The following is a 12,637-nucleotide window of genomic DNA, read 5'->3' as shown; positions in this document are numbered from 1 at the left end:
GTGGGTGGAAATTGATTATTGCCTGGATATCCTTCGAATCACAAATGATACTAGCGTCGTAGTGTTAGCCTTCATTACACCATAAACAACAATTGTTTATCTTGTATTGTTCTCATTCTTGTCAATTTAATATAATAAAGTGTTACAATAATATGGATATCATGTATTATACAGAAGTTAACTTGCATGTATGCTCATGATCTGCGTACATATTTCATTTACAAATACAAAAACTCAGTTTTTATAAAAATACTAATATTGTTATCCATCAGTGTAATTTTTGTATGTTAGTAGTTTAAACAAGATTTAATAGGCTTTTTTCCCACCTAATAGAAACTAAGTTTAATGGCTTGTGTATGCAAGTGAAGAATCTAATAACCAGGTTTCACACCACAGACAAATGGTGTGTAAATGTTGCTTGTGTTGACAATATAAACAGTTACAAATCCCTCTGATCTCATGTTCCTATATCTTATTTATACAAAAGAAAAAAGCTATTATACAGTTTAAACTGAATTTCTTTATTTTCTTGATTTACCCAATTTGTAAGTTTATCTGTTAGATTGTTAGAAAATACATCTGTATCTTAAAGTCACATTCTGATCCACTGATCAAGATTGACAAGGTCGATTGTCTTTAGTGGATGTACATGACTCTTGCCCTTGTATATTTGGTGTATGTTACTAAGTTCTTGCTCTCTACATGTTTCCATGGTATAGGGAGGAAGATTAACACATGCCTCTGTCAATTGTTTTCAAGCACAGTTTTTAGACTACCAGTTATCTTTGGAAACTCACTACCAATAACACATATTTAATAACAAATGATGAACTTTGGTTAAAATGAATGGCAGCTGCGTGTTGTAGAAACACAAGTATAGATGCCGACGTTTCGAAAGTCTTCTGCCCTTCATCTATCAAAGAATATTTAATGACAATTTTGTGAAATGGAAAACTGCTTATTCTTCACCTAGTGATTAGACTGAAATATCATAATTTTTAAGAAAAGAAGTAAATTAAGGAATTGTTACTTCTGCCAATAGTTAATTTTTTGTGTGCATTAGGTTAGCAGTTAATCCTAGAATTCCCAGTGTGATCCATGCAAACTCAATCAGCCTTTCAAACTTTTTTTTAACTATTTATGCACCAAATTTGGGTACATGACTTTGTTGGTTACAAGATTCCTAATAACATATGAAAAACAGTTTAAACAAAAAGTACAATTAATATTGTATTGAATTCCTGTAATTTGCATTGAGGTTTCCTGTGAAACTTACATAAAACAAAATAAGTGATTTCACCCAATATGTTTAAATTCTTTAAATTGAATGTTAACAGGCAATTGCATAAAATTGATCAGTATGATGTCACATGTGGGTCCCACCAGTAGTGTATAGTATAGGACAAGTTGGTAGTATGAGGGATAATTTGATTTTTGAACAACAATGCATACAGTTGACCTTACTAGTATAGCACTACTTATGGTATTTTCTTGGTCTGAGAGACATTAATTTTTATAGTATAGAAGGACCAGTGTCTGCAGGTTGGTAAACTATCAAAAAGTTTTAATTCTTTCATTAAGTGAAAATAAACGTATGGTAATAACTGTAATGATAAAGGAGTAGAATATGTTAGTTTATTAGTGTAAACCAAGACTAGCACCTTATTTTCTATTTCATGGATATAATTTTAGGGCCTAGAGAAAGAGAGATGGGTATTATAAGCATCAGACCATAGGAAAAAAAAGCAACAACAAGTGTAAACAACTGACATCAAAGTACAGGTTACAATATGGGAAATTATCAAGTCTTTCTTGGTTTTTAAGATATATCCAGTAACAGGACATATGCAGTGGTAGGGATACACTGTCTGCAGGATTTAACCTCTTTTTGCAAGCCTCACAAACTGCATTAAAGAAAAGATTCTGTATATATTAATATTTTTTTATAGACTTCCTTTTCTTTGCAGTAATGTTACTTTAAACTTAAACAAAAGTGTCATTATATCACAATTATTTAGATATGAGCACTAGTGACAATCCCAGGGGTTCATTGACAGACCAAGTTCCCCACAGCATGTAGGACAGAGCTCTGTTACTGATTTTGCCAATGACTTTCTGGCTGTATACTGTTCTATTGATTCCCCATCTTTTGCTTTTCCTAGCCACATCATACATTACTTTGTTTTCCACTAGTCTCATTCCTTCTGAATATCAAAGAAGACATTCCATGCTTGTCATTTTCACTTTACTAGTACAGAGAAAGTCATTATTCTGTCAATAAGAGTTATACTGGATTTGATAAGGGAGCTTCTCCTGTAAGCTTGTCAGCTTCCTTGTTTAGCTTTACCTCTGCATAGCTCATTATTACATTCAAGTGATGGTCTTACAATGCATTTGTTTTGCTCTCTGTCATGTGTCTGGGGATCACTCACTCTGGGTTTTATTTAGTACTGCCTGTGAGTTTGTCACAAGTATTATGTTGATTACACTGTATTTGTTGCTTTCAACAATCCAAAGAGGGCTTACTTTGTGGTTTCCAGCTCCATACTTATGCAGCTTGTGGGAAACTTGAATGTAGAATTCTTAACAAGGGACCAGGTGTATCCTAATAGTTAGCATGCTCTGACTGAATCCAAGAGCTCATGGTTCATGGCACATTGCCATAGAAACATGCACTTCATCTCATGGCCTTGCATGAAAATTGTTTTGTCTGGATCAATCTTGTTGTTTACCATTAATTTCCTTGTAGTATAAAGGTAGCCATAAAAGGTTATTTAAGCAATAGCTAGATTCATGCGTACATAAATTATAAGAGCTCTGGACAAGGCTTTGTCTCATTTTCCTAAAACTAGGACTACAGTCTAAAAGTCATTAACAAATTACTGTTTAACCCTCTCACTACGGGTCTTCCTATGGTCAGGGGTCAAAGGGCATGTCATCACATTTATAGACTTATGTTCAAAATTTTATTGAACTACTATTTTATGATTGCATGTCAGTAAGTCTGGTATCAAACTGTAGATTATAATTTAAAACACAATTCCTAAATATCAAATTTTTGTGTGTCACATAGTAGGTTGAATGCAGCATTGGTTCAAATTAGATGTTTGTGAGGTTCAAGTACAAAGTCTATAGTTTCCTATGAATTAGAAACTCAAATTTCCAATATTGACAAGCTAGAATATAAGATAAGAACCACCTGCCTTTTTTGTTTACTGAGATATCACTACATTTAGCAAATCAAACACAGTGGGCTCCACTTACCTCTTTCATTTTTGGAAATACTTCCTTATGTACTCCTACTTCTGTCTATGACGTCTGAATAACCAATCGAAAGCTCAGAATGTCCCTCACATGGTTTTCTCAGCCTCTAAAAGGTGGGAAGTTCCCAAGATTATTTCTTTGTCTCAAATCTTAAAAAGAGGAAGTAAGTGAAAATGTTGTCCAGAAAACTGTATTTTTTGTCCCAAATACACTTTAGTTAGTAAGCCTGATATATTATAGTAGAATTCTATGATATTGATAAAATAATTTATAATATTTGATTATTTCAAAATGCATATGTAAAAACCTAAAAAAATTATTTTGTTTTACATCCTCCACCAGTGAAATTTGATAAGGCTTAGCAACTTGTGGCAAGCAGCTAATGAGTACAAACTGTGTAACTAGAAGGGATAATTGTTTTCTATACTTTTATTTACTGTTCTATGTTTTACGAAAAAAACTGAGAATTAAGAATTTATTTGTAAATAGTAATAACGTATGTATATGTATAATGTATTATAACTGAAATCTGACAGTATTTTATAAACTACTAGACCACTAATACACAGCCAAAACAGATCACTTTGTAAAGGCCAGTTTTATGCTATTGGATACAGTAACATGAGTGCATGTGTGCTGCATCGTTGCGACTTCTATAATGCTACTTAGACATGGCTGAATGGTCAATAAAATATAGATGTATAATATTATGAGAGTTAAGCTATTTAAACTAAACATTTGTGGTTTCTTGTTATAATTTGTAGTTATTTTAGAGCAATAAAAGTGTAATTTATATCTATTTCCTAATCTTTTATGTTGGTTATGAGGTCGGTCAAATCGATCAAACCCTTGCAGAGATACAATAGTAAAATATAAAGTTTTTTATAAAAAAACTTTGATAATTATATGAAGGTTATAAAAATTTTGCCTTTGAAATTTGACAATTTCTGATGCATAAAAGTATTTTAAATCTTAAAATCAAAATTACTTTGCATGTTGGATAGTCAACATTTGAAAAGAAAAAATGCACAAGCAAATCATTACTTAAAAAGTCTTAAACGTGATAAAAAATCTGATATTTTGTCTAATAAAACCTTGTAATGTTCACTAATAATCTGCAAAATTTTGTGAAGATACGTGTAGTGTATTAAAAGTTATAGTATGAAAACTATAACAAGCACAAAGTGGCTACGAGGTTGGTCCCTGGGACTGAGCACGTAATGAGAGAGTTAAAGGTGACTGTTTCCACTGAATAATTTATTTTGATTTTACAAATTGCAGAGCATTAATAAAGCTGTCCACATATCAGTAGTCATAAATGAAACACGTAATACCCTGGATATGTAACATAACAGACATAATTGTGTAGGAAAGATTTTAAAGATGTCTAAATAAAAACATAGTTTGATTATTTTGGTAAATCCTGCTATTCAACGATAGAAAAAATCTATAGGTTTTGATGTATTATTATTTTTATTTCATATCTATATTTATAATTACTTAATTATGAAAAATAACTAGTAATTATATAAAATAATAATTTATTAGTAATTTTGTTTTACTTCATTTTAAAACAAAATACACGCCATAGAGCATTACCTTTAGCACATGATGTCATTATGAGCAGAACAGTTTGAATAGGGGTAGTTTACAGGTGACATGCCCAAGAGTCAGGTAGAATATCACCAGTGACAGTTAATGAAAATCTGGAAAACGTAAAATATGGATGGCAATGTATAATTTCGGTAATTTGGAGATAAGTTTTGTTAAAAATATCAAAATAAAAAAAATATCGTAACACAAAATGTTTCACTGACAGTAACTAATAATATGGCACATGTAAATGGTTTCAGGGAATACTGCGCTATTTTGTATTTATGAGTTTTTGTAGAAACATTTGAACTTGTGCCAGTGAACAACTAAATGCATGACGTTTACCGGATAATTTGCAATTTAATGCATAGTGTATCTTAGTAATATATTAGGAAAACTTATTGTTTGACAATCAATAAACAAGGTGCTAAGAACAGGATAGGATAAAGACTGAAGGTAAAGATGAGCATGCACAGCTTGACAGAATTGTATTAGTAATAGTTTTAGTATTGTTTTAAAACTGTGAGCTTTCAATCCACAGTATGCTCTTGAGATTTTTGTTAGAGCCCATGTCAAGCCTGTCATGATGCCTGCTGTTTTAGGCCCACTTTGATACTTTTATTCTTACCAAGAAATAAATAGTTCTGAATTCAGATTTTGTTATTATTTATCATTGCATTGGCCATGCAATCATCTATTTGTATACACAGACAAGCTCACAAATAACTTTGTGTGACCCTGTTGGCTGCTATGACTTTGATATTTTAATGCTATTTGGCCTAGATATTTTCAAGCTATATTTTTGTATAGAGACATCAAATATTTGTAGCTGAGAAACTTAAGTCAGTGTTTTAACATTTAAATTACAAAAAGTGGATATTAGTTATTAGTAAATTCAGGCTACCAAGAAGAGTTTTAAAGAATATGATCATGACCTAAATTGCATTTGATGAACTAATTTCTGCATGACACATGGTCTGCCATATTCATTGGAGGTCATCATTGTTCATTGATATGCTGTGAACATGTTTCAGTTTAACCAGCAAAACTGTTTTGTGTATTCAGTCAATATAAATCAGTGTCTGTTGTCCAATTTTGTAAACAAAGGATTAAGATATGACATCAGCCTACTAACAGCCCCTGTGAAGTATTTGGTAGGAGCTGTTAACAGCCCTTCTGCATTTTTCAAATGTGAAGGACTGGATAATATTGTTTTAACAAATATTTGACATGTGAGAACATTCCATTTTACAACAGTAAACATGTTCTTCCATCATAAACAAATGATTAAACAAACTTTGTTGTCTTGAATCTAAGATTGTAGTGTTCCTGTAAAAGATTTTCCAGTTCTAACAGTATCCATTTTTCTCAACAGTCATTTGTTATTTATGAATTCTGCTGCCCATTGTGTGGGTGTACTTAAGTTGGCTCACTTTTAGAAGACTGGGAGATTGTTTAAAGGATTGGTCATCACCACCCACCGCCAACTCTTGGGCTACCCTTTTACAAATGAATAGTGGGATTGACCGTCACATTATAATGCCCCCATGGCTGAAAGGGCGAGCATGTTTGGTGTGACGGGGATTCAAACCCGCGACCCGCAGATTGCGAGTTGAGCGCCCTGGCCATTCTGGGCCTGTTTAAAGGAAGAGTAATCCTAGGTTCAAGAACAGCTCAAGCATTGTTCAACATGCATTAAATGAATGTGATGTGTTACTAACTTGATAAAGCCAAAAACAAGACTATGCTTATGGGTAAAGGAGACACTTCTAATTCTTCAAATGAAGCCTATATTAAACAATCAGCAAACAGCTACTGAAATTTTACTCACAATTTAGGTAACTGAACTTTATTTAAACTTTGTTGTGTATGTTCTGATAAAATATCAATAATTTGAGAACTGTGTGATTCTTAACATACAGCCTTTCTTTAATTAGTATTTTGTTTCCAGCAATTTAATGTATCCAGTAATTGTGTTAGGCTTCAGTGATGGTGTGGGTTTCTCTTCCTGTAAAGTATGGTTGTATGAACATGTCACATGGCATTTACATGTGAATATCATTTATTAAATAGGTGGGGAAATTTCAGTCAGTGGTTCCCTTCTGTTCAAGATGCAAAGTTATAACGAAAACATGAGGTGTATCAACTTTTAAGATGTCACTACATCTAACAAACTAGGGTTTTTACAACTGAAGTATTATTCAGTATATGTATAATAAAGAAAATAAAAGTGAATACTGTTTTGTTGCTTAGGAGCTGTGTGTGGGCAGAAAAATTTAATATGATCAATAGCCATGATCATGTACAGATAAAGAAATTATACTTTATTGGGAGAACATATAATTGTTTAGAAAAAAAATAAAATTAGTAGCATTTAAATAAATTATGGACACACGTTAGAAAACAAAAATTTATTAAAACATCTGCCGTATAGTTGATAAATCTTTGACTGACACTAAGAAAATATGTTAAGTTTAAGGAATTTTCATATTTCAGGTATAGTTAAAAGAAAAAGACTTCATGTATAAGAAATACTAATAAATAGAGATTGTTTATATCAATTGTTTAAAATTATTTCCTAATTTTCACTGAATATATTTTAATTTCTTCCTAAACCTAATTAGCAATGAGTGTAATTTGTTGTGGAATAATGAACTGAGCATAAATCTTTTTTTTTTTCTTACCATTTACTTAGAAAATAGGTATAGGAATCTACTATATGTCTGAAGAAACTTTTGTCTTCAAGCAGGAACCTATGTGATATGATTTTAACCAGTAACCTTGTCTTCTAAGACATAGCATGCAGGAGAAAACTAGTCTAACTTGAATGTTTAGCATTTTTTTTCCAGCCTAAATTTAATGTAAAACAAAATGATGGAAGGACAGGTTGTAGAAGAATCAACAAAAAACTGTAAAAAAGTAAGGTAATTTTGTCTTTATCATACTTTTGCAGTAATGCTCTTGGGCTAGAGAATATTGTTAGGACATTAATAAAGTTTATTTTGTTGATTTTTTGCACAAAGCTACTTGAGGGCTACCTGTGCTACATGTCCTCATTTTTGAAGTGATGGACTAGAGGAAAGGCAGCTATTCAACAACACCCACTGTCAACTTAAGGGCTACCCTAATCAAATAATGATTTGACCATCACTCTTAAACACAACCGTAACTCCAAAGTGTCAAGTTTAATTTTTTCTTTTCTGACAGCAATGGAGCACAAACCATAGAATCTTTGGATCCATTGTCCAACATGCTAATCACTGGATCACACTTGGCTCCTGTTTTAATTATTATGGTTTAATTATCTTTTACAATGTTTTAAATGTTATTCAGTCATCATATAATAGAACTATTAAACTTAAGTAAGTGCACACTTTCTATTAGTAATTAGAAGATGAAATCCAAAGTCTTATCTGTTTACCACTGATTAATATTGATTCACTATCACACAGTTGAAGTCATCAGCTATTGCATCTGAATATCTTAATTGGTTGGTTCTACATGGTACAGCCCAGTTGTGGTAGCTATGCTTATGCTGAATGTCTTAAAACAATCCTCATAAATAAATGAAGTTTAAAAACAAAGGTATTTGCAATTTTTATATTAATCATTTGACTATGGCTGCTTCAGACGTGCACAAATTTTTTTGAGATCTGTACACTGTATACACTATGCTTGCATTCAATTGCCAGAGGCAGACCATACCCTATTTGGGAAATGAGCAGTCAATGGGCTAATAAGTATTTCTGTTAACATATCAGATATATATTTATTTCAAAATATGCTGCCAATTTTAAACTTTTATGTTACTCACTTTGAGATTTTTTTATTGAAATTATTCATTAACTGTTGTTTTTGTTTTTTATAAAAAAGATTAATTAGAGTTGCCTTTGTTTCAATCATAAGGATTACGTAACAGTAAATCTGTTCATGCTGTAATACTATGATTGAGATGATAAACATAAAATCAGCTCAGTTAATGTGTAATGATACAAATCTACTAGAGTTCATAAATATATGTTTTGTGGGTATTCTTTCTAACAAGCGGTAGGTCTGAAGGCTTATAGCACTAAAAACTGGGTTTTGATAGCTGTGGACTTACAATGCTAGAATCCAGGTTTTGATACCTGTGGTGGGCAGAGCACAGATAGCCCATTGTGTAACTTTGTGCTTAATTGCAAACAAGCAAATAAAAATGGTGAACACAGCAAAGATAGCCAGTTGTGAAACTCTGTACTTATCAACAAAAACAAACTTCTTAACAAAATGATCAATGATGACTCAATAAGTTTTTCTGATAGTTACATTTTTGTGCTATTTCAACGTAAGTTTTTTCCTGTTTTTTTCTCATTCCATATATAAATAAATATTACTTTATCACCTGTCATAAAAAAAAGATTCCACATTCCAAGTACAAACTGCTAGACACATTATTAACTATATTTAAATTCCAGTGCTGTTTAACCAACTTTTAACCCAAGAATTTTTGGTGGATCTATAGAAATCCTACTAAATGTTTATACCCATTTCTGTAAACTTTTTATTCTTTATATAGCTTGTCAGTCTATGATTGTGTTGGTATAGGACCTCTAAAAATGTAAAAGTACCACAAAAAAGTTAAAAATGCTGTCAGTGTTGTAATTAATCTTATTGATTTCTGCTGGGGATTCCTATGCTGATTACACAGAAAATGAGTGATCTCAGCCTGTGCTTTTAAGTTGGTTCTTTACACTGAGTGTTGTAACAGGAAAACAAAACAAATTTATTCAATATGATACAGTATGTGCACCCCAACACTAATGAATGGTATGTAAACAAATTAGTTATTTTAGAGTTAATAACTCATAAATAGATTTATGACTGACTGATCCATAGGGAACCTAAATACTGGATTTTAATGTCCCTTTTGACTACTGTAATGATAACTTGTGTTTATGCACTAATGTATGTTAGTGTATTTTATGATGGTGATTTAATTGTGGAAAGTTGTGTTTTTAAATTTCAGGATTCAATTCAGTGGTGTTTATGTTCTAGTGTTAATATTTCAATTATGTACATTGAGGTAAATTACAGCTGAAGCTCACTGTTTTACCAATTAATGTACAACCATTAGTTACTGATAGTTTTAATGTAACATGGGAAATGTTTCTCTACATGATGAAATGTACATTATAAGGCATTGTGACTAAAAAGATCTGTTTCTTTCAGGTGAGTTTCAGAGATTGTCTATATTAATAATGTAATCAAATTTATTGTTTTGTTGGACACATTAGCTGTAATTGGTATAACTCTCTGATTAGTTTCAAAGCTGGTATTGGTTAAGTACACAATACTATTTATTGCAATTATGGCATGATTGCCAGTAGGAATAGTATGATTGCTACAACTTGAGTAGTAGTCTTAGAAATGGTTAATGTTAACTATGCAATCATATGTATTATTTTATAGGACACAATGGCCAAACGTAACACTGTAATTGGCACACCTTTCTGGATGGCTCCAGAGGTGATCCAGGAGATTGGTTATGACTGTGTAGCTGACATCTGGAGCTTAGGGATCACTGGTCTTGAAATGGCAGAAGGCAAGCCACCATATGGAGATATCCATCCAATGAGGGTATGTGCTGTTTTTGTAATAGAAACATTGTTATATAACTAATTAGTAGATGTGCTAAACCACAACAACTGCAACATCTCATAATATTTAGTCTTCCCTAAAATCTAAGTAGTTCTAAATTTTAAAAAATTGATTCTGTTTTTGGTCATTTTGGGATGTGATGAAGTTAACTTTGACCTGGTGTAAATAACTGGTGATTACATGGATGTAGGTTCAACAGAAAATTGTTTAGACAAGGTTGTTGTTCTTTTAGAATAAAATTACAAGAAACCACCAGATTTAAAGTTAGGACATTGTTATTCACAATGCCATACAAATGGTAAATAATCTAGTCTTTTTCATATAAGGAAGACTTATGGTTTTGATGTAATAGTGATATTGTAATAATCCTGTTACTACTAACGTGCACTTTATTTCAAGATATCTTTAATGCTATTATATAAGTGCAGTTACAATTAGTAACTGAATATTTGTATTGATATTTACCCTAGTATATTTTTAGAAACATCCCTCAATTTTCTTGTAAATATCCATGAATTTATCCCTAAAAACAAAGTTTTTTGACTAGCATACCTTTAGTTTGAAACATTATATAGACAAGTGATGATGATGATAAAGATCTTAGATGCATATTGTTACAAAGATTGTTATGTGATGGACAAACTCTATACTTCATTTTACTACAATGTACCTGTCTTACTTAAAATATGCTTCAAAATATTCACAACTCTTATCAAAAATATTAATAGACTATGCAAAATATACCAGATAACCTTTTTAATACACAGAAAATGTACAGACCTAGTTACAGTCGAGTCAACTAAAAGCTCCAGTATATTTTCTGTAGTTGAAAGTAGCGTAATCTGACACAATAATTCTGTATTGACTTTTTCAGTATTTATTATTTTCTGAGTAGTATTCAGGTTTGACCCATATAGTAAAATAAGAATCATCTAAATTTATTAACCCTTTCGAGATGGGTCACGGGAGAAAGGCCATGACATCTATTTGTTTGTTTGATTTGCATTCAAAATTTTATTGAACTACTATTTCATGAATTTACGTCAATAAGTTTGGTATCAAACTGTAGATTATAATTCAAATTTTAGAACTATACATTACTTAATTTGTTAATTTAAAAGTAAATATTAAAAAAATAGAAACATCAATTTTTGTGTGTCATGTGGTATGTTGAATGCATCACTGGTTCAAATTAGATGTTTATGAAGTCAAAATACTAAGTCTATAGTTTCGTATGAATTAGAAACTCAAATTACAAGCTGGAATATGAAATAACAAGCTCTTATCTTTCTATTTGCTAAGATATTGCTCACGTAATAAATCAAACACAGTGGTACCCTGCTTACCTCCTTCCATTATTGGAAATGCTCCCTTATACACACTTACTTCTAAATGTGACATGAATAACCAATCGGAAGCTCAGAATGTCCCCTAGTGATTTTCTCAGCCTTTCTAATGTGGCTAGCACCATTTCTTACTTTTGAACCAAGATTTCAATGGTGTAGGTTTTGTCTTTAGTCTGCTCGAAATTTCATTTTTTTAGACCCAAATACAGCTTAGTTACCAAGCTTGATAAATTATAGTAGAATTCTATGGTATTGATGTAGTAATTAATTATTTTTTAGTTATTCAAAAGTATATATAAAACCTAAAAAAATATTTTGTTTCATATCCTCCACGTTCAAAATTTTTAAAGGCTTAGCAACCTACGTCAAGCAGCAAACAAGTACAAAGGTCGTAACTATAATAGATAATTGTGTGCTTTACTTTATTTACTATTCTATGTTTTAGAAAAAATAACTAAGAACTTGTTTCAAAAAAGCAATAATCTATATACATATATAATGTATAATAATTGAAATATGACTGTATGTTACAAAATAATAGTCGACTAAAACACAGCCGAGACAAGTTGCTTTGTACAGACCAAAGGTCACCTTTATGTTATTTGCTACGGTAACATTAGTGCACGTGAGCCATGTCATTGTAACTTCTGTATTGTTAGCCAGGCATGGGTGCAAGGTTAATATGATAAAAATAATAAATATATATATATATATAGATATATAATGTTATGAGATTTAAGCTATTTCATCTTAAAGTTTTATTGTTTTTGTGTTATAATTTGTGTTCATTCTAGAAT

At 31.3% G+C, this 12,637-nt stretch overlaps 1 protein-coding gene across 1 annotated transcript in view; it reads left to right on the top strand.

The window, feature by feature from the left end:
- LOC106467930 (serine/threonine-protein kinase 3-like) overlaps positions 1-12,637 on the top strand; it is a 59,832-nt gene that overhangs the window by 29,130 nt on the left and 18,065 nt on the right. Inside the window, exon 6 of the mRNA XM_013928315.2 lies at positions 10,306-10,473. Within this exon, the coding sequence (XP_013783769.1) occupies positions 10,306-10,473 (168 nt within the window). The remainder of the gene's footprint in view (positions 1-10,305; positions 10,474-12,637) is intronic.

Source organism: Limulus polyphemus, unplaced genomic scaffold, assembly GCF_000517525.1.
Source record: "Limulus polyphemus unplaced genomic scaffold, Limulus_polyphemus-2.1.2 Scaffold2801, whole genome shotgun sequence".
Taxonomy (NCBI): domain Eukaryota; kingdom Metazoa; phylum Arthropoda; class Merostomata; order Xiphosura; family Limulidae; genus Limulus; species Limulus polyphemus.
Note: the sequence above shows the minus strand (reverse complement) of the source record. Positions and strands in the feature narration are given on the sequence as shown.